The sequence below is a fragment of the Ipomoea triloba genome, chromosome 9 (assembly GCF_003576645.1).
Source record: "Ipomoea triloba cultivar NCNSP0323 chromosome 9, ASM357664v1".
NCBI lineage: Eukaryota > Viridiplantae > Streptophyta > Magnoliopsida > Solanales > Convolvulaceae > Ipomoea > Ipomoea triloba.
This window is the reverse complement of record NC_044924.1, coordinates 27,678,252-27,701,328: the sequence shown is the minus strand read 5'-3', so window position 1 is coordinate 27,701,328 and position 23,077 is coordinate 27,678,252. Positions and strand designations below refer to the sequence as shown.

The 23,077-nt window shown below is 34.1% G+C and overlaps 5 protein-coding genes, 1 long non-coding RNA gene and 1 pseudogene across 6 annotated transcripts; 4 read left to right on the top strand and 3 right to left on the bottom strand.

Moving 5' to 3' along the window:
- The first annotated feature begins 291 nt into the window (after positions 1–291).
- LOC116028999 (auxin-induced protein 15A-like) lies at positions 292–887 on the top strand. Its single transcript, XM_031270871.1, has one exon. The coding sequence runs from the start codon at positions 387–389 to the stop codon at positions 678–680; it is 294 nt and encodes a 97-aa protein (XP_031126731.1). The 5' UTR covers positions 292–386; the 3' UTR covers positions 681–887.
- A 2,198-nt stretch (positions 888–3,085) lies between these two features.
- Positions 3,086–3,700, bottom strand: LOC116028993 (annotated as a pseudogene).
- A 409-nt stretch (positions 3,701–4,109) lies between these two features.
- On the top strand, positions 4,110–4,854 carry LOC116029001 (auxin-responsive protein SAUR21-like). The gene has a single exon (XM_031270873.1). It carries the CDS (start codon positions 4,328–4,330, stop codon positions 4,616–4,618), a length of 291 nt encoding a protein of 96 aa, XP_031126733.1. The 5' UTR covers positions 4,110–4,327; the 3' UTR covers positions 4,619–4,854.
- A 647-nt stretch (positions 4,855–5,501) lies between these two features.
- Positions 5,502–6,137, bottom strand: LOC116028990 (auxin-responsive protein SAUR68-like). Its single transcript, XM_031270862.1, has one exon. It carries the CDS (start codon positions 6,051–6,053, stop codon positions 5,619–5,621), a length of 435 nt encoding a protein of 144 aa, XP_031126722.1. The 5' UTR covers positions 6,054–6,137; the 3' UTR covers positions 5,502–5,618.
- A 371-nt stretch (positions 6,138–6,508) lies between these two features.
- Positions 6,509–7,216, top strand: LOC116029000 (auxin-responsive protein SAUR21-like). The gene has a single exon (XM_031270872.1). It carries the CDS (start codon positions 6,789–6,791, stop codon positions 7,077–7,079), a length of 291 nt encoding a protein of 96 aa, XP_031126732.1. The 5' UTR covers positions 6,509–6,788; the 3' UTR covers positions 7,080–7,216.
- A 1,077-nt stretch (positions 7,217–8,293) lies between these two features.
- On the top strand, positions 8,294–10,813 carry LOC116029859 (FAD-linked sulfhydryl oxidase ERV1-like). The gene is made up of 6 exons (XM_031271903.1): positions 8,294–8,503; positions 8,929–9,006; positions 9,398–9,445; positions 9,845–9,909; positions 10,064–10,141; positions 10,435–10,813. Exons 1-6 carry the CDS (start codon positions 8,294–8,296, stop codon positions 10,538–10,540), a joined length of 585 nt encoding a protein of 194 aa, XP_031127763.1. The 3' UTR covers positions 10,541–10,813.
- An 8,122-nt stretch (positions 10,814–18,935) lies between these two features.
- Positions 18,936–19,569, bottom strand: LOC116028878. Its single transcript, XR_004100237.1, has 3 exons — positions 19,487–19,569; positions 19,118–19,237; positions 18,936–19,026 (listed from the first exon to the last, which is right to left on the bottom strand). It is a non-coding gene; the product is annotated as an uncharacterized LOC116028878 (long non-coding RNA).
- Between the last annotated feature and the right edge of the window lie 3,508 nt (positions 19,570–23,077).

The window sequence follows — 23,077 nt, the reverse complement described above, 5'->3', positions numbered from 1 at the left end:
TGGATGACAAAACTGTTTGGTGATGTCTCTTATCTTGCTATCTGGCTGCCCTATTATCCTTATCTCTCATTTGCTAAGCTCTCTTGGAATAACAGTAGTTAAGCCATCCTATCTATTACAAATTCTTGATGATTTCTGGATGACAGAACCATGTGATGATGTTGTCTTATCAATTATCATGCTAGCTGGCTGCCCTTCCATCAAATATCTCTTAGCCACTCAATCCACCTCCCTAAATGATCTATATAAACACACACAATTGAGTTAGTGTTCACCCCACTCAAATATTTTCTTCACAACTACAATAGTTTCTGCATTCTAAAATTGTTTCTGTTCTATAGCATCTTTGATTTACACTGCCTCTGCTTTAAAAGAAACATCCCAGCATGGCAATTAGTGTGACTCGCATTCTTCGTGCTAAGCAGGGCCTCAGAAGGTCTTCTTCAAGAACAAACAGAGAAAGTGAGGTCCCTAAGGGGCACTTTGCAGTTTATGTGGGTGAAAGCGAAAAGATGAAGCGCTTTGTTCTTCCAATATCATTCTTGAACAACCCTTCATTCCAAGACATGCTAAATCAGGCCGAGGAAGAGTTCGGATTTGATCATCCAATGGGTGGACTCACAATACCTTGTCCAGAAGATAACTTCCTTGACATCATCTCTAGTTTGAGTAGATACTGAGATACAACAAAGAGCTTAGTTTAGTAGAGAAAATTTTTGCAGAGAGAGTATTCTTGTACAGTTTTTTTTTTTACCTGTCTCATGATCAGCTTGGAAACTGTAAATTTCACTGGTTATATGAAGGCCTATTGTGCGCTAAATGTCTATATATCAGGAGACTTGGGTAGTTACACTAATATTATGTTTTCAAGAGATAATTGATGACTTCATGGAAAGTGTTATTGACTATGATAGAATCTACAATAACTTAGAAAATATCATACAATCTGCTCAATTTTTACCAAATAATTTTCCAACTTATTTGCATGAATATACTATGTATCAGAAAGATCCAGACTAGAACTTCCATTGGCTGCAATGTTTTTTGCTGTTTTGTCCCTATTATGTACAAAAGTACTTGAAGCAAGTGCAAACAAGAGGAGGGACAACGTTAATGTTAATGTTAACGTTATTGTAATTTACATCTGGTGGATTCCAATGCTAACTATTCAAGTGCTTTTTGCAATGAAATTAATTATCACTAAAAATGACAACTTCTTTAAGGTCAATTGGACATTTAAGAATGAACAATCAAGTCATTTCATTCTTGGGATAACTAGAGAAGTCCAGTTTCATAAGTTGTAGAGAAAATCATGTTCTTTTGAAATAAACTGGGACTAAGTGTTTTTTTTCCTGTCATATTTAATTGTACTAAATATTCAAAGTAGATACATTAGACCAAACCGTAGTTTAAGGGTAAAAGATTATTGATTTCAGATCGTTTTATCTTTGACTACCGGACATATGATCACTAACTCCTCAGTCAATGACCCATTTCTGAAATGAAGAGGAAGAAACACAGCCGACAGGATTACTTGTTTGGACAAACGTAGCTGAACCATATGACAGAGAATCATGATTAGTTGGAGGCTGCGAGGAAGACATCTTTAGCTGGTTGAACAAGGCTAAATCCTCATCAGTCAGTCATCACCACTATATGTCCTTCTGGTTTGAAGATGGAATCAGCAAATTTCTGTGGTCAAACCAGTTTCAGACATTGACTACGTAGATAATCAGGTTCTATGCAAGCATAAGAAAATGGTTTGGGACACTGATTAGGTAGCTGATTTGGGTCTCCGCAGTTATAACACACCATTTGTCCTCCACGTCCTCCTTGACCACACCCTCGGGATCGGCCACCTCGGTTATCGCTGCCATTCCCTTGTGACAGCATTGCCAAAACATGTCTTTCTGACATGTCTTCACTTTTAGTGTTACCTAATGCATTATGGACCCTTGCAAAGACTTGATCCAGCGATTCTAACTCTTTGTCCTCCAACAATTGCGACTTGAGACCATCATATTCCTTATCCAACCCCGAAATCCAACTAAACACAAGTAGTTGATCACGTTGTTTCTTCATTTCAACCACGTCATTTGAGATGGGCATAGCGGCGCACAAAGCATCGGTCACATTCTTGAACTCATAATAATAATCTCTAATGTCTTTCCCTTTTGAGAAGGACGATAGACATCTTGAGACAATTGATATAATCTCCTTAGGTTATATGTCACACTAAACCATTTATGTACTAAATCCCACACTTCTTTCACAGTTGTACAATGCTTTATTGACAAAATTATTTTTCTGTCCATACAATTAATTATTCGAGACAAAATAACTTTATCCATTTTCCACTGACTAACCATCTCAGGAGATTTTGTTGGACACACTTCTGTTAAGTGTTCATCCTTTCCTATGCCACCCAAATTAATCTTAATTAAAAACTCTCATTCACCAAAATTGGACCCATCAGGTGCAAGCATCACGTCAATTAATTTAGATGGAGTTGACACTACTGTTATAGTACTCCCTCTAGCCATAAGGCCTCAACATAAACCCAACAAAAAAAATATGAACGAAAACTTCAACAAAAACCTTGAAACATCACGCCACCCCTAGACCACCGTCAACATAACTGGCTTACTGAGACGAGACTAACGAAACCAAACCATTTTTTGCTGGAGAAGACGCCGAAAAATCACTCACACGCCAGCACTTGGAGATTCCAATGACGGCGAAATTTGTCTGATGAGGTCATCTCGTTGCTCCAACCAATGCCACTAGGTCACTCGAGAAAAGATGTAGAGAACTTGTTGTACATATCAACTATACACAAGCTACCTATTTATACCAGAGTAAAGAACAGGGAAATAGACTCTCAGCCACTCAATTCAAATTTGAATTGAGAAGCTGAGAGTAAATCACTCAACTAATACGTTCCATTCTTAGAACTACTGATCAACGCGCTTATGTATATAGACAGGCCTTAGTGAAGCAGAACTAAATATTACTACGTTTTCATCATCAAATTAAAGTCAGTTATGTGAAAATGAAAATAAAATTGAATACAGGGGAGGGGAGGTAGAAAATCTGATAATAAAAATCAACTTTCTTGAAATTTGGAAGCTATGAGTTGAATTACATTTCAATTTGAAGTATACTAAAACTAATCAATACTATCTGTCAGCAAACTAGCAATTCCTGATTTCTCGACCGTTCATGGTGCAGTGAAGCTGATGAACACCGGGATGAAGTAACTGAGGTAAGCAATGCATTCTCGAGTTCTCTGGATAACCCTCGGCTAAGAAGTGAAATGATGTAGTTCATGAAGACTGCATCACATGGTAGTGTCATAGGCCCATTGCTTGGAAGTCCAAATTCTTCTTCGGAAAAGTTTAAGAGTTGCCTAATGATCTCATTCTCGAGGTATGATAAAGGATAACAAACCGCTTCTGATCAGCCGTGTAGATAGCAAAATGACCCTTGCTAACTGCAGATGAAGTACTACAGCTATCTGCATCATCATTTAGTCTTGGAAGTGAAATCCTCTTTCTTCGGATGGCAACGAATTTCTGCCATCTTTTCACCAACTTGATGAGCTTCTTGTTACTGATCATGATATTAAACTAAGAATTTGAGAGAAATATAATGGAATGAAGAGAACAATATGAGTAGAAACCTTAGATATTGGCTGGAAGAAATTGGAGGGTTTGATGATCAAATTCATACAGAAGTGATCTATTTAAAGTACTAAAGAGGATATGACTAGAGTAAATCAAAGAAGGCAAAATCATGTTCCACCCAGTTGTATGGGGCCTATTAGTGTTGCCATAAATAGAGACAGAGAAATGAGGAATCACATGGTTTTGTTTCCCAATTCAAACAAATTGATTAAGCTATTTTCTAGGTGAATAACATGATCTTTCTGCACTATTTCCTCATCTCTCATTTTGAAGGCTTTCTTGGAAAGATAGGAGTAGTTAAGCTATCCCCATCTATCCAAGTTTCATTTAAGCATGTGGGGAATGATGTCCATTGACACAACTTTATCTGCATACCTGTTAGTAAGAATTCTTGATGATTATTGGAAGACAAAACAGTGTGGTAATGTCTCTTATCTTGCTAGATGGCTGCCCTCCCCATCTAAATTTCTCTTAGCCACTTGATCCACCTCCCATAGGATCTATATAAACACATTTGAGTTGGTATTCACCACCACACTCAAGCAATTGCATCACACAAACCATAGTTTCTACACTCCCAAATTGTTTCTATAGCTTCTTTAATTAGCACTTCCTATACCTTCCAAAAAAAACATTTGAATATGGCAATCGGTATGGGGCATATTTTCCGTGCTAAGCAAGGCCTTAGAAGATCTTCTTCAAGAACAAACAAAGAAAGTGAAGTTCCTAAGGGGCATTTTGCTGTTTATGTTGGGGAGAGTGAAAAGAAGCGCTTTGTCATTCCAGTTTCGTACTTGAAGGACCCTTCATTCCAAGACTTGCTAGGTCAAGCTGAGGAAGAATTCGGATTTGATCATCCAATGGGTGGACTTACAATACCTTGTCCGGAGGATACCTTCCTTGACATCATCTCTAGTTCAAGTACATCTTGAGAAACAACAAAGAACATAGTTTAGCGGAGAAAAATTTTGCATAGACAGTATTCTTGTACAGTTTTTTGCCCCCATTTTCAGCTGTCTCATTATCAGCATGAAAACTGTAAATTTCACTGATTATATTAAGGCCTATTGTTCACTAAATTTCTGTATATCTGTGGACTTGGGTAGTTACATTATTGTTATGTTGTTAAGAGAAATTGATGACTTGCTGGAAAGCATTTTTTTATTCTTGTCTGATTTTCTGCTGTAACTTTGAAAACATCACACAATCTATCCAATTTTTAACAAATATATATTTTTCCCAATTTGTTTGCATGAAGATACTGTGAGTAAAACTAGGATTATGCTGAACTTCCAACGATCCTTAAGACTAGAAACTACCATTTTCTGCAATGTTTTTCACTGTATTGTCCCTATTGTGTACAAAAATGCTCAAGCAATTGATGGTAATGCGAAGACGAGGAGGGAATTTTTTTTTTTTTTTGTAATCTACACCTGGTGGATTCCAATACTAACTATTCTTGAAGTTCTTTTGGAAATGAAATTACTTATCACCAAAAAAGTCATGTTCTTTAAGGTACGGTCCATTGTACAAGTATTTCAATCACACCCTCAATAAAAACAATTATGTTCTTTCTTGTAATAACAAAGAACAGAGAAAACAATGTTCTTTTGTAAAAATATGGCCAGTTGTCATAGATATAGCAAGAATACAGAACAAAGTGTAGTGTAAGGAGAAAATATTGTTGATTTCAGATCATTTCATTCTTATAACTATTGTTAAGCTTATATTGACAGGACTTAGTGAAGCAGAACCAAGTATCACTCAAATCAGTTATGTAAAAAAAGAAAAAAATTAAATAAATTAATACAGAGATGAGGAGGTAGGCAATCTGATATAAAAAGCAAACTTCTTGAAATGTGAAGTCTATGAGTTTAGTTACATTTGAATTCTAAACTTTCTAAGTATACTAAAAATAGTTAATTCTATCTGTCAACAAACTAGTATTTCCTGATTTCTCCACCCTTCATGGTTCAGTGAAGCTGATGAACACCGGGATGAAGTAACTGAGATAAGCAATGCATTCTCGTGTTCTCTGGATAAGCCTCGGCTAAGAAGTGAAATGATGTAGTTCATGAACACTGCATCACATGGTAGTGTAATAGGCCCATTGCTTGGAAGTCCAAATTCTTCTTCCGACAAGTTCAAGAGTTGCATAATAATATCATTCTCGAGATAAGATAGAGGGACAACAAACCGGTTCTGATCAGCTGTGTAGATAGCAAAATGACCCTTGCTAACTGCAGAGGAAGTACTACAGCTATCTGCATCATCATTTAGTCTTGGAAGTGAAATCCTCTTTCTTCGGATGACAACAAATTTCTGCCATCTTTTCACCAACTTGATGAGCTTCTTGTTACTGATCATTATATTAAACTAGGAATTTGAGAGAAATATAATGGAAGCCAACAAGATCAGTAGATATCGGCTGGGAAAAATTGGAGGTGTTGATGATCAAAATCCATAGAGAAGTGATGTATTTAAAGTACTTAAGAGGATATAGTAAATCAAGGAAGGCAAAACCATGTTCCACCCAGTTGTATGGGGCCTTTTAGATTCAATCAGAAATATATGGGATCTGGAATGTGGCCATATGTTGAGACACAGAAATGAGGAATCACATGGTTTTGTTTCCCAGTCATCTCATTGATTCAAGCAAATTGATTAAGCTATTTTCTAGGTGAGTAACATGATATTTCTGCACTCTTTCCTCATCTCTCATTTGGAAGGCTTTCTCGGAAAGATAGAAGTAGTTAAGCTATCCCCATCTATTCAATTTCATTGAAGCATGTGAGGAATGATGTTCATAGACTGATCTTTTTACTTCTAACTTGTTTGTATAAATTCTTGATGATTTTTGGAAGACAAAACCATGTGGTAATGTCTCTTATCTTGTTAGCTGGCTGCCCTCCCATCCAAATTTTTCTTAGCCACTCAATCCACCTCCCAATGGATCTATATATATATTTACACATCTGAGTTAGTATCCACCACACTCAAGTAATTGCTTCACACAAACCATAGTTTCTACACTCACAAATTGTTTCTATAGCTTCTTCAATTAGCACTGCCTCAATCTACTTTCCAAAAAAACATTTGAAGATGGCAATTGGTATGGGGCACATTCTCCGTGCTAAGCAAGGCCTTAGAAGATCTTCTTCGAGAACAAACAGAGAAAGTGAAGTTCCTAAGGGGCATTTTGCAGTTTATGTTGGGGAGACGGAAAAGAAGCGCTTTGTCATTCCAGTTTCATACTTGAAGGACCCTTCATTCCAAGACTTGCTGTGTCAAGCTGAGGAAGAATTCGGATTTGATCATCCCATGGGTGGACTCACAATACCTTGTTTGGAGGATACCTTCATTGACATCATTTCTAGTTTGAATAGATCTTGAGAGACTACAGACAGCTTAGTTTAGTGAGAAAAAGAAATTTTGCATAGATTTTTCAGAGAAAAGTTCTGTTTGTATATTAATATTCAGATTGGGAAATGAAAATTTCAGTGGTTATACAGAGGCTTTTTTTTCTGCTATATCTACCCTGCTGCATATGGATATGGATGCATACTCTAAATGCTATATAATTGAATTTGATGAGTCTCCTTCATTCTGCTATATATTTTGGACTGGCTGAAGAATTGAGTTTTCATAACCAATGTAAGTTATGTCAATCTAAGATAAAAGGCATCATAAACTTTGAAAGCTATCTATTAGAAATTCTTGATGATTTCTGGATGACAGAACCATGTGATGATGTTGTCATATCATTTCTTTGTACATTTTTTTTACCACCTGTCTCATGATCAGCTTGGAAACTGTAAATTTCACTGGTTATATGAAGGCCTATTGTGCACTAAATGTCTATATAGAAAGTCCAGTTTCATAAGTAATAGGGAAAACCATGTTCTTTTGTAAAAATTTAAAAACTGGGACAAGTGTTTTTTTTCTGCCATATTTACTTTGTACTAAATATTCAAAGTACATACATTAGACCAAACTAACTCTAGTTTAAGGACAATTTCAAATTTAACCTTCCTTCCTTGGTTCCTCTCTAGTCCCTATAAGCAAGGACGGTTCTGATATGGGGGTAATTCATTGTCCAAAAATTATAAAAGCATCCTCATTTATCAAGTTTTTTTTTTGGGTCTTTTTGTGTGACTAGGAAAGAGAAAATGAGATGAAGGAGAAAAAAAAAAAACAAAATAATTTTTTTTAAAAGAAGAAAATGTGCAGATTAACGCCCCAAACATGCACAAAACCAGTATACTTATGCCATTTATCTCTCTTGCAGGACCTACAAAAAACTTGGATTTTGCAGGAGAAAAAAACTTTAGAAAAAAAAAAAACAAGTTTTCCATTTGTGTAAAAATCATTGTTTGATTTTTTAGCTTGTAAAAATCACTAATGTGGTTGCTCTAAAACCTAAAACGATGTTGTTTTGTGATATGTAAAAAAGACAGGTCTTATCCATTTAGAAGATTGCTGAAAAATGAAGGAAAAATTTTATAATAATTATAATTTTTTTGACTAAAACCAACTGTCTATTAAAATTAGAGCTTCTTGCTAAATTGCTTCCTCCCGCTCGTGGCTTCCTATGTTGAGTTGTCGACATGACATCTGAGAATCCATTGCAGCTTCTCTTCCAAACGTTTGAGAAGGTATCAAATAGCATCCAAACCCATCTCTTCCAATTCCTAAAATTGCCCAACAACCCACACGCCAAGCCGCTCTTTGCTATCTCTGCACCTCCAAAACCAAACCACTTGGCTCCAACACCTGCCGTCTCTGCTCTTCTCCACCCCAATGACCTTCCAAAGAAGGTAACTTTAGCACCTTAAATACATTTGCGAGCGCTTTCTTTCTTTCCACTTGGTTTTGTCTGAGCATCACTGCAGTTCTATTCTCTGTTTTTATAAGAATTGGCTAAACTTACCATTCATGCTCATTAGCTGTTCAATAAAAGTTCCAGTCAAGATTAGTAAAATGCAGTGTTGTGTTCTTTTAGGTTTATGAATATAGAGAGGAATATTGGTGCAAAAAACTACTGCAATGAACGATGGAAACAAATAAAAGGATTTACTGCTATGATCATTTTGTATACTGTTTTAGGATTTCAGGAATATTGTTACTGACTGGAACTTTTTTCTTGGCCTCTCTTAGCTTTTTTTTTTTTTAATTGTTTTTTACATAAAAGAGTATGATGCAATGAGTTGAAGGTTGCTATTCTTATTGTCATTCCATTCAGGAAAAGTCTGCTGGCCCAGTGATTAAAGAAGAGCTTGGAAGGGCCACTTGGATTTTTCTTCACACTCTTGCAGCTCAGGTCATTTCATTGGTCATTCCTTTTGTATGATGATTTTTTTTTTTTTAAATTGTCTTATTAAACCAATATGCTCTACTGTATATGCTCAGAGGTTTTGAGTAAGATGGAGGCTGTTTTTTTTCATTTCAATTATCAATGGCATAAAATTAAAGCTCATATATAACCTAATGGACATGTTAATAATTTGTTCCATTCAATGTTGTTAAGGGGCGCTTTCAGGGCGAGCTTGCCTCACCCATTTCAGGCGAGGCGAGATCATTAGGCTTCCGGTCTCCACCAACCGGACGCCTAGGCGATGCCTTAACATAAATGGTTCCATTTTTGGATTTTAGATTTTGTAATGCTTTTAATTGTTCATCATTTGATTCTATATCTGAATTGTGGATTTCAGTACCCAGAGAAGCCAACAAGGCAACAAAAGAAGGATGTAAAAGAATTGGTACAGTACTCTCTTTTCCTCTCAGTTCCTTTTCATTTCATCAGTTCATAATAAGAGGCTAGGAATAAAATCCAGTTCTTCTGATTTGAGAAAGAACACTGAATAGTTTCTATGGGGCTATGACTATGTGAAGTTTGATGCTACTTGTACCACCACCCTCACTATTTCAATTTCTTTATTATTCTCTATCTTGCTTTTCTGATTTTTCAATTGTTAGCTTTGTGTTTAATGTCAATTAAGGCACAAATTCTGAGTTTCCTTTATGTTTCTTACAAGCACTAGAGATAAATTATATTTGAATTACATTGGAGTAAAATCTTGGAAGAAGTTAAAAATGTAAGAAAGTTATTGTTATTGTGTCAATTAAATTCATATTTTCCTCTTTCACATGGTTTGCAGATGGGAATCTTATCTCGCATGTACCCATGCAAGGACTGTGCTGATCATTTTAAAGAAGTTCTACGGTATCTACTCATTCACCCCTCTCCCCAGTCCCCCACATTTTCAATGGATAAGAACGTACCTCCCTTTGGCTTTCATTTTGATATCAAAACTCAAAAGCTGGAATGTTAGTTTCTAATAAAAATTGATGTTTTTTTTTGTCCTTACACCTTGCAGAGCAAATCCTGTACAAGCCGGATCTCAAGCTGAGTTTTCCCAATGGTTGTGTCATGTGCACAATGTTGTTAATAGAAGGTATTTTTCTGTAAATCTTTGAACATTTTCATGCAATCAGGCCTAATGTTGAGACATCCTCACATCCTATCCTATCGGTATCTAAATAAATGAACTTGCCTTTCCTGATATCACTCTCCATACCTCTATTTACTTATCTTCATTTTCCCAAATTTTTGTAAGTGAACACAAGGGTCTAGAGAACTTATTTTTAAAATTTCTTGCCATGTATAGTATGTGAAAAATTGAAATCCTGTACAAGGATATAACAATATCCGCTGTCAAAGCTAATCCCGGAAATTTTCTTTCAACAGTTTGGGTAAACCCATTTTCCCTTGTGAACGGGTTGATGCACGGTGGGGTAAGCTCGATTGTGAGCAGCGCAACTGTGATTTGCAAGGAAGTGACAAACTTTGGTAACGAGACGTATTCAAGTTTCCCATAGGAATTGGTGGTGGCTGAATCTGTTGTGTATTGATGTTTTCAAAAGCCTAAGTAGTAGTTGATGGGCTTAGCGGGTATATATATTTAGGGGGTGTTTGACAAATAGCTGATAGCTGGTTGGTTATAAAAAATTGTTTGGTTAATTAGATGTTTACTAGTAGTTGATTGTAGATGGGCGTATAATGTGAAGGTTAGTCTAGATAGACAAGTTAATAGACTTAAAACTTGACTTGTTGCTAAAGGATACACACACATATTTGACATGGACTACACGGACATCTTCTCCCCCGTGGCTAACATCACCTCTATCTACCTCTTCCTCTCAATGGCAGCCAATCGCCACTGGCCATTATTTAAGTTGGATATCAGAAATGTCTTTTTACATGTTGACTTAAAAGATGAAGTAGTATATATGGAGCAACCCCATGACTTTGTGGCTAAGACAGGAGCAAATCTTATTTGTCGTCTCAAACACTCTCTATAGGTTGAAGCAATCTCCACGTGCCTGGTTTGGGAGATTTAGTGATGTGATCTAACAATTTGGCATGATTCAAAGCAAAGCCAAACACTCTGTCTTCTATAGCCACCTTTGTTTAGAAGGAACATATATTTGGTAGTTTATGTTGATGACATTATTATCACATGGGATGATATGGAAGGAATAAGCAGACTTAGAAACATTTGTTTCAACAGTTTGAGACAAAGGATCTTGGAAAATTGAAGTATTTCCTTAGTATTGAAGTTGCTCAATCCAAACAAGGTATCTATATGTCATAACGAAAATATGCTTTGGATATTCTTGAAGAAACAAGTATGACAAATAGCAAGCCAGTTGACACACCCATGGATCCAAATTTCAAACTTCTTCTAGGACAGGGAGAGCCTTTATCCAATCCAAATAGATACAACATATCGGTTGGCAAGCTACTGTACTGGACTATCACCCGTCCAGATATTACCTTTGCTGTAAGTGTTACATTGTTAGCTAGTTTCTACAAGAGTCATGTCAAAGTCATTGGGATGCAACTATCAAAATTTTAAGATACGTGAAAAGGTCTCCAAGTACAAGATTACTTTATAAAAGATCATGGACATATAGAAATTGTTAGTTACATAGATGCACATTAAGCTAGATGCACTTAGGATAGGATATCAATATCAGGATATTGTATTTTTTTTGTAGGTAATCTTGTTTCTTGGAAAAGTAAGAAACAAGATGTGGTTGTACGCTCAAGCGCAGAAGTAGAATACCAAGCAATGGCACTAGGAATATGTGAACTAATTTTGGTTAAGCAACTTCTCAAAGAACTCAATTTCTATAAGATCGGTCCTATGAAATTAATTTGTGATAATCAAGCAATTCTATATATTGCATCCAATCTTGTCTACCCTGAAAGGGCCAAACATATTAAGGTTGATTGCTGCTTTATGCGAGAGAAGGTTGCATCCCATACGAGAGAGGGCCAACACAATTTACAGCTTGTATTGAAGGATTTGCACTTAGATTCAAGATTCTATCATCCATTTCAATAGAGAAGCTTTCTTTCCCTTATCTCTTTCCTTTGCAATGTTTATATTTATTACTTGTGCTTTTGCTTTATTTATTCTTATAATGTATGATTAATTAGTTTATGGACTTGAGTTAGGGTTGTATTGTCTATCTTGATGCTTTATTTAATTTGTGATATAATTATTGCATAAAGGAGATTTTTGTCTACCTAGGATTCTTGAGTTTATGAAGGATTTTTGTTTGTATCTTGTTAATGCTTGGTGTACAACATTCATTAGCATGTTTTGGAGGACTCTTGGCTTCAATGAGAGTTGGGTCAAAATTTCAATCCACTCCTTGCTTCCTATGAAAATAGGAGAAATTGGAGGCTTTGATGTTTTGTGTGCTTGAAGGAGTTGATGCATCATGAGAGTGATGGAAATCCTTAGGTTGTGTTTTGCATGCATCTAGATGATAATGCTTCTTAGCACGAGTCCTATTTTGATTATTATTCCGATTTCAATATAAATTTTATTGTTATATTGAAATTTTTCGTTAAGGCTTGGCAAGCATCACGCATTCACGCCTTGATTGCTCTCGTAAGAACTACTAGTCAAACTTCAACTCTAAACGTACACTTTGGCTAAGAATTAATTAGAAAGAAAACAACATCTCAATTACATACCATTTGACTATAATTTATGAACCTTTTGAAGAATTAAACTTCTAAATCTTTATATATATATATATATATATATATCTGTTCAAGTGTGGCCGACCCTTAACGTGCGGTCGGTGCGGTTTACACCACTCAATGTTAGAAAACGCACCACAACGAAAATACACGAAAACACCAAAAAACACACCACACACCCAAAATAATGCACCATAACTCCCCTGCCCCTAGTGGTGCATTTGCTAACACTGTGTGATGTATATTTGCATAACTAGTGGTGTGTTTTTTGGTGATGCGTACCTAATGATGCATATTTGTGTGGTGCATTTTCTAACATTGAGTGGTGTATATTTGTATATATAGTGGTGTGGCCGCACTGACCGCACGTTAAGGGCCGGCCACACTTGATCATGACCATATATATATATAAATTCAGCCACACGCATTGTATAATTACAAGATTAAAAAAAATGTATATTTTACGAGACCTAAGTCAACAATCAAATAATATAAAATCTATATCAAATATCAAATATCAAACCCAAACAAAATAAATAAACTAAAAAAAGGCACATATAATTGCTTATTGCTGCAACATTTTTATAACATTGGACTGATCACTGATGTGGTATTAATGGCCCACCCCTGGTGAGCTTTTGTCGTCAATGTTATGGTTGGGAGGGTTTCCAAGAATTCGTCGCCCTGTAGCTTTTGGAGTGCACTGAACATCACTTTTTGGCCCTAGAATGGGCATGATGAGCACAGTTTCCCTTCCTGCATGCATGCAACTTCTTAATTATATTATTATTATTATTATAAATAAGAATCGATTAGAGAAATTAAAGAAACTATAGAAGATATGTTCTACACAGTTGTTTTTGTGTATGTTTAGTTTCATAATAAATAAAAATAAATGAGGAGATGAGGTATAGTAGTTACCATGCCCAGCAGTGAAAGAAAAAAGAAAGAGAAATGCCATCAAAAGAACGAAAGGAAACGCAGAATTGAGCATGGCAGTCTTCTTGAGATAGAGAGAGCAAGGAGATTTGGTCATGTTTGCCTAGTTTTATAGTCATTCTCATAGCTTAAACAAAAGAAAGGAAAATGAAAAATTAAAGGAGAAAAAGTCAATAGGTAACAAGAAATTTCCGTGTTTGGCCCCTCAAGAATATATAGTAGAAGTTTCATTTTTAAACAAAACTCCATAATGCAAGATGGACATTGATCCAGGATATACAATTTGCCCTTGAAATATAAGTGATGTTTTTTCCCCCAAGAATTATAACAAATCAGTATAGTCGCATAAATCTTGCGCAAAGAGCTAATCACAAATTATTGTGTGGACCATGGTCTACATAGCTGTGTGGATCATGAATATAAGGTACATTTTTATTATACTAAAAGTATATTATTTATATACTGAAGGCATATTATTTGATAGTATATATAAAATAATGTACTTTTAGTACTTAAATAATGTACTTTATATATAAAAATAATGTACTTTTAATATATAAAATGCATTTTTTTTCCACACAGCTGTGTGGACCATGGTGCATGCAAAATGATTGCATACATACTCATAGATTACCAAAAAAAAGAATTTTTATCACTATCCCTATCAAATCTCATTTCCTCTGACCAAAGGAAAATGACACACTATAGACGTTGCGGCGGCGTGTGGAACGACTCCTTGGCAAGTATTGAAAAATAAGAAGCCGCGTGAAATTAAATTTTCTTGGTTTTTTCTGTTTTATGTTAGTTAGATTTCCTAATGTTCAGACGGTTGAAAATAACGAAACGAGGAATAGAGGATAACACAGTGTTTAATTTCACCAATTGATATTATGGTTCATCTTATATTGTGGATTTTAGTTCAAAAATTATGTGCATATAATTAACATATTATATGTCTTGCATTGGCAGTTAACATTGTCCACGTCAAAAATTGAAGGCACATGATTTATTAACTAAAGACACATAATATGGTTTCCATATTCTGTGCATGTAGTTAACATATTATATACTCTTAATTTATTTAGAGACACAAAATCTGTTAATTAAAAAACAAATTAAAAATGGGTTGGGGAACAAATTGAAGAAAGAAATTTTTTATCAAGTATCTTGTTGAATAATTTACCTACATTTTGAACAAAAATTTACAATGAATGATTCATATTATTTTGATTTTAGTATGTTTTTATGATTCTCATTATTTATCCTCTATTATATTATTTTCTTCCCTTAAATAACATGCATTCCGTTAGTATAAAGTAATAAACTTTAGTAATAGAAAATTCCATTAACTATTTATTATTCTTAACTTATTCATTAATTTCTATAAGAAAGGTCTTTGATTTGAACCTCATCCCAATCTGAGTTGGCATAAGACCTTCCTCAATAGTTAATATTTTGGTGTGGTTTTTGGGGAGTTTTTGTAAGTGTGATTAGGAAAGAGAAAATGGGGTGGAGGAAAAAATAAAATTGAAAATAATAATAATAATAATAATAATAATAAAAGTACTTATGCGCCTGCCTGGGCGCAAGATGTGCGCCTCACGCATGTGAAGCGCAAATCTTCTCCCCTAGTGGGCGCTATCCTTACCTGCCCAAATCTACAAATTTGCAGGAGAAAGACACCCCCCAAAATTCACGCCTTCACATTTGTGAAAAACTCATCCTTAACATTTTACTATTCACCTAAATACAATGATCATGTGTTTCTTTTTTTTTTTTTTTGTGCTAAGTGTTAAGTTTGTTATACGAGAGTCAGGTTCCTAACAAGTCATTTGAAAGTTATTGAAATGCTTTTAAAATTGAAGAATTTTGAAAATAATTAGGCTAAGAAGTGAAAAATAATGTAAAAGTGGTTTTGATATAAGAAGAAGAATAAAATGTGGATTTCCTATTTTACCCCTCAAATTTTAAATAATTTTTAATTTTTTCGTCAAATTTAATGGTCAGAGACTAAACTCGCCACTTCGCGAATAACTGAGGGACTAAACTTGCATACGGCCATAACTCAGGGACTGAGTCGGCACTACCCTTATAACTCAAGGACTAAAGATGCCATTTCCCCTTAATTTTTACTATATCATTATAATAATATCTATTGTAACCATATATTTCGAATTATTTATTATCATTCTCTATTGACAGTAATGGTAGCAATTGTCATTGACAAACTCCTAAAACAATTTGTCTCAACAACGAATGAAAAAAAAATGACTTCATTGTTGTGGATGAAAAAGAAGTACCCACTTTATTACTCTTATTATTAAATTAAATAAATTAGTAGTTAAAACCAAAAATAATACATATGCATTTAATTAATTTAGAATTAGATGTCTATAATACCTTTATTCAAAAAAATTATTCATTATAAAAAAACTTTAAAAAGAGATATAATTTCAATATATAGTTATATTATCTTTATTTTCTACATTCTTTACCTTCAAATTCATTAATTAATTATGTTCACTACATTGTCCATTGTCTACTTTTTAGAGTTAATGACCTATTTAGTTCCTTGACTATAGCGAAATTACTGATTTAATTTGGTCCTCGACTATCATTCTTACTAAATTAAGTCCTCAATTTTGAAAATTTTACCCAATTTTGTCATCCGTTATCATCATACAGTTCAAATTAACTATCATCCTACAGCTCAAATTGACAGGAGGAAGAAATTGTGTAAGATTTTCAAAGTTGATGACTTAATTTGATAAGAATTATAGGCGATGACCAAATTGGTAATTTCGCTATAGTCAAGGAATCAAATAGGTCATTAACTCTACTTTTTATTACACTATTGTGTAATTAAATATTAAAATTATAATACAAAATATGTTATATATTTATTTAGAAAGTATTTTATACAAATATAATAAGAGTTAATTCCACCAGAGGTACCTTGTTTTTGGTGGCAATTCTAAATTTTTGTATTTTTTTTTTAAAAAACGCACGTCCTCCATTAATGCTCTCATCTAAGCATTTGGAATGACACACAACCTAATGGAATTCTTAAAATTGTTTATCAAATTAATAAACAAACCATGCACCTTAAGCATCAAAATGGTGTACCTTAATTACACAAACCACGCACCTTAAGCACACAAACAAAGCACCTTAAGAACACAAACCATGCACCTAAAGTTTTTAAATGGCGCACCTTAAGTACACAAACTACGCACCTTAAGCACACAAATCACGCACCTTAAGCACACAAACCACACACCTAAAGGTTTAAAATGGTGCACCTTAAGTACACAAACCATGCACCTTAACATACAAATTGCGCATCTTAAGAAGGAAACTCACGCACCTTAAAAAGAAAAATCACGCATCTTAAGAAGGAAATTCACACACCTTAAGTTTCAACAACTGACTCACCTTAAGCACAAAAATCACGCACCTTAAGAAGGAAATGCAAAAAGACCAAAGTGTCACTGTGCGTTTTTTAATCACTGTTAATCTTGAACGTTGACTTAAGCAAGATCAATTGCTCAAATTTAACTGCACAACCGCACCTGAGACCATCAACCGCACGGAAACCCATTTATATGTATACACACACACACACACACTAAACATGTAAAGGTATATAATTGCACAATTTTAGTACAATTACCTAATAATTATTATGGTATTTAAGAAATTAATTGCACAAATATTAGTGTAATTGACTAATAATTATTATGTCAATTATGCTAATAATTACATGGATATTTGTATAGTTACAATTAAATGTTTGTCATTGAATTTTTTTTATATAATTATTACAATTAATTCATTTAGATATGGAGGAGGACTAAAGTAAAGGCGATATGGTGAAAAGAATATAACTAAGGTATAAAAGTATAATTGCACATATATTAATATAATTAGCTAATAATAATTGCTTAGTAATTATTATGTTAATTAAGCTAAACATGAGTCTTTGGATTTTTTTTTTGAAAATAAAGAAGCTAATTCATTAATCATAGGCTGAAACGTTTACAATAAAGATTGATGGAATGATCAAACATTCCTTACAGTCAGACATAGAAACAACTTCCCTAGCATAGAAAACTTGATTCGCAGACTGTTTCACAAATTTAAAGCTGAATTCTTTGAAGGAACTTAAAGCTTCTTTAATGATTTGGTCAAACGTACCTAAGACTGACACTGGTTGAATAGTCTTGCACACCACCTAAGTATCTATTTCCATTCTTCTATCCATTGACAATATCTCCATCGCCATTCTTCTATCCATTGACAATATCTTCATCAGGTGAACTGCATATCATAGTTCATAGGAGTTTCTTTTTCATTGTCATGTTTGTCACCCATGATGAGATTCACGTATGCTAGGACTAGTTTTATTGTTTCACGCATTATGAAAAAAGAACTCGCCAAGTAAACGAGAGGAAGAAAATCGTTAAAACAACGAGAGGAAAAACACAAAAACTGCAAACAAAATTAAACCAATAAAACAAAGCAAAGGGAAACAACCGTGCGAAAATAAGAGAGTAACGACCGGTAGCTGTAGAGATGGAGGAGAAAACAATGAATGCAGAAAAAGACAATAAAGATGGACGATGTCTGAGGTGGAAATGACAGCAGGGGAAGGCGATTGGACGCCGCCTCCGATACGCTTGCTTCACGGAGGCCGTGGCCATGAAGAAAATCAAAGACGAGAGAGTTCAATAGGGTTTAGGGTAAATGGGTTTAGAAAACAAGATGAGTCTTTGGATTTATTATTATAATAATTACAATTAAATTATTTCTCATTTTTCATATTTATTTTAGTAATAATATAAATACATAAATCATATTACATATCAATTTTTTTAAGATAATTATTGCACACATAAACGATTCATATATTATTCAATTAATGGAATCATACTTTTGCACTAATTTTATAATCAAATAAATGTAAATTTTCAAGTATTAGAATTGTTTATAGATAAGAAAATATAATCGGTTCAATCCATTTTATCAATTGCACTATATAATACTCCGTATTATTTTCTTTGTTATAATTTGTATAATTATATATAGATTCAAATATTCTGAAAATATTATAACAAATCAATTTTGTGCAATCACGGGTAAAAAATACTAGTTAACTATAATATAATAAATCTATAAATAATAAAGAACATAGGTGAGCATCACTACATCCGAATTCATCTTTAAAGACCGCTAGCGTATTGGAATACTTAGAGAGTATATATATATATTTATTTGTTTCACTTCCATCTTTACTTCACTTTTGTTGCAGTATCGAGGCTCATCAACAGCAATGTGGCCCTGCAAATACCAACCGAATAAGGAATGAATTATATTAAAATGCATCAAAAATTCAGTGTACAAATGAGGTTGCTCTTAGTTGTTGACTTACCATATGGTGAAGCATGCGGTGGTGTAGGCGTACCTTTCGGGAGCATTCCTCTTCCAATAATGTGATAACGGCGGTGTTTTGGGCTAGATATAATAAGGACTGGTTGGATCAAACTTTCGCCTACAACAACTAATAATAGCTGTTATATAATATCATTTTGACTAATACATACTGAACAAATTTAAGCCAATTATTAGAATTCAAAGTGAATAATGAAATTAATAGCTAGCTTAAGTTCTTATTCCTTAAAATATCTTATCCCTTAAAACATGTCAGGAATTCGATCAAAACAGGATGCTGTTCAAGAGGATCATAATAAATAAATAAAACTAATTAAACGCATAATAATAAACAATAAGTAGTGATTACCACGCTGAGCTGTGCCGTTCAAAACGAACAAAAATGTAATCAAAAGGAATAAAAGAAATGGAGATTTTGCTGTGACGACTGTCATCTTTGATTACTTGATCAATGTGGTTTGGTTACTTCTTCAAGTGTTGATTGAAGATATATGAAGCTGTGAGGCTGAGGGTCATTAATTTATATAGTAGTGTCCTTGCATGTGTTTCTTTGTTTCCATTTTCAAATGTTTACTCTGCAAAGGAAATATATTTAAAAAGAAACAAATTAAAAAATTTCATAGTGATTACAAGTTACAACGTTTGAATAATTCACACAATGACAGACTAATATACATCTTCTTATTAAAACAAAAAAAAGGAAAATTGCATTATTATATTTGTCCTTCAATTATACACTTATACCCGTGGTACAAACTTGATCGATGAGTTATGTTCGATCATATTTAATCCCTAAGTTATTCGCAAAGTGACGACTTTAGTTCCTTGAAAACTAATTCTGTCACCAACATGTCACTTAAAGTGGTAGATTTGGTCCTTAAGCGACTAAATTTGCCACTTTGCACATACTTAGGGTTTAAGATAGTCACACATATAACTCATGGATTAAATTTGTACCACGGGTATAACTAGATGATAAAAAATCAATTTTTATTTTAAATAAAAGACATGAGTAAATTAAAACTTGTTAGATATTTATATCAGTAAAGTTACTCTGATCTACCGGTCCGGTAGTACCGGAAGCATAAATAATACTTTGGTATTGTGGAGTTTAAAATATCATTTATGTTTGGTATGAAATTTATGATTTGATTGATATGTTGGAAAATTTCTCTAAGAGTAATAGGATCCGGACGGATTTGAGAAAATTTTCCTGACTCCAAGATGTCCAAATCAACTTCTCTTAAGTTTATTACTCTTCGGATGATTTATTCTTCCGGTGAAGGTACAAAATGTTTTGAAAAAATGAACTTCGTAATGTAAAATGGACCTTGATCCAGAGTATAACAATTGGCCCTTGAAATATAACTGATATTTTTTGTCCCAAGAATTATAACAAATCAGTACAGTCGCATAAATCTTGCCCGCATGGACTAATCACATACATACTCATACATTACCAAAAAGAATTTTTATCACTATCTACCAAATCTCATTTCCTCTGACCAAAGGAAAATGACATGACACACTATAAACGTTGCGACGTGTGGCACGCCTCCTTGGCAAGTATTGGAAAATAAGAAGCCGCGTGAAATACTCCATTCTTTAAAATTTCTTGCTTTTTCTGTTTTTTTTTTTTTTTTTTTTTGTTAGTTGTTAGATTTCCTAATGTTCACACAGTTGAAAATAACGAAACCAGAAATAAAGGATAACATCCGTCCTTATAAGGTGGACCATGGTCCACAAAACGACGTCGTTTTAGTAAGTAGGAGAAACGACTGTCATAAGTTGTAACGTAATTCCGTAACTGATACTGCAATTCATCTCAAAAGATATTGTCTCACATTTGTTTTTATATTATCGAATAAACTGCAGTTATATTGAAAAGGAACTGCAGTTGTGTTGAAAGAGAACTGCAGTTGTATTGAACTAATACTGAATACCAGTTTCACATTTTTGGGTGTATATTGTCCAATGAAACTGTAATTATATCGAAATGATATTGTGGTTGTGTTGAAACAAACTGCAGTGTATTCTAAAAGAAACTGTAGTTGTGTTGAAAGGAAACTGAATAACAATTTCACATATTTGAGTGTATAATATCGAATGAAACTGCAGTACGTTATATCGAAAAGGAACTGCAGTTGTGTTGAAAGGTAACTGCAGTTGTGTTGAAAAGGAACTGCATTGTGTTGAAAGGGAACTGTAATTGCGCGGAACGGAGCCGTTTCAGCTGTTTGTTTTTATTAATCAAAACGACGTCGTTTTGATGCATGATCCACAGTAAAAATTTGCAGGCTAACACAGTGTTTCACCAATTTTTATATCATGGATTAGAGTTCATATTGTATTGTGAATTCTGGTCTAAAAGTTATATATATATATATATATATATATATATATATATATATATATATATAATTAACGTATTATATGTCTTCAATTAATAAATTATGTGTTCGTAAATAAATTGAATGCAACACATTATTTGTTAACTAAAGACACATAATATGATTTTCATATTTTGTGTATTTAGTTAACATATTATGTGCTTTTAATTTATTTAGTGACACATATAATCTGTTAACTAAAAAACAAACAATGGGCTCGGGAACGAATTGGAAAAAAAAAAGATTTTTTATCATGTTATTCAAGTATCCTATTGAATAATTTACGTAAACTTTGAACAAAGATCTACAATGTATGGTAGATCCTAGTAGAGCTGTCAAGACGGGTTTTACCTGTCGGGCCGACCCGTCCTGCCCCCTATTTAGGTAGAGGTGCGTTTCGAAAATAGCAGTCCACCAAGGAGTAGGCTTTTTTTAGCCCACCCCGCCTAGGAGCACGGGCTTGGCGAGGCGGGCGACCCGTTACTTTTATATATATATATGGTCAGGTTCAGGTGCGGCCGTGCTCTCCCGTGCGGTTCACACCACTCAATGTTACGAAATACACCACTCAATGTTAAGAAACACACCACACAAATATGCACTGTGGTGTGTTTCTTAACATTGAGTGGTGTATTTCGTAACATTGAGTGGTGTGTGATCGCACGGCCGCACGGGAGAGCACGGCCGCACCTGAACCAAAATATATATATATATATATATATATATATATATGGGCGCACTCCTGTGCGAACTGCCGCCCAAGAAGGAAATGAGAATGCTTAACAGCCGTCCACGTGTCCAGATCAACAAATTAGATGCAGTTTTAAAAAAATGACGCGGTAGAATTTTCGTAAATAACTCGAACTTTATTGCAAGTAATTGTAATATAAGTGCACCTAGTTTAACTTACAAATGCACCTATTTTCGCACATATTTTCAATTACAAGTGCAAGTAATTTACCTTGTTAATATTCATGCACCTGGGTGCAACCTAGGTGCACCTAATTATAACATTAGGTGCACTTAGTATTGATGCTCAGTGTACAATTCACTTGCACCTGTAATACATTTTACTTGCATAGTGTACAATTCACTTGCACCTGTAATACATTTTACTTGCATATGCAATACATTTTACTTGCACTTGTGCACCAATTTTCACTTACAAGTGTAATTAATTTACCTTGTTAACATTTGTGGACCTGTGTGCAACCTAGGTGCACCTAGTTATACAATTAGGTGCACCTAGTTATAACATTAGGTGCACTTAGTATTGATGCTCAGTGTACAATTTAGTTGCGTCTGTAATACATTTTACTTGCACTTGTGCTCCTATTTTCAATTACAAGTGCAAGTAATTTACATTGTTAACATTTATGCAACTGGGTGCACCTAGTTATAACGTGGCGCGCTGCGATTTGTCCGCAGTTCTCTCTTGGGCAGTCCGTACGCACCTGAACGCGATCATATATATATATATATATATATATATATATATATATATATATATATATATATATATATATATATATATATATATATATATATAT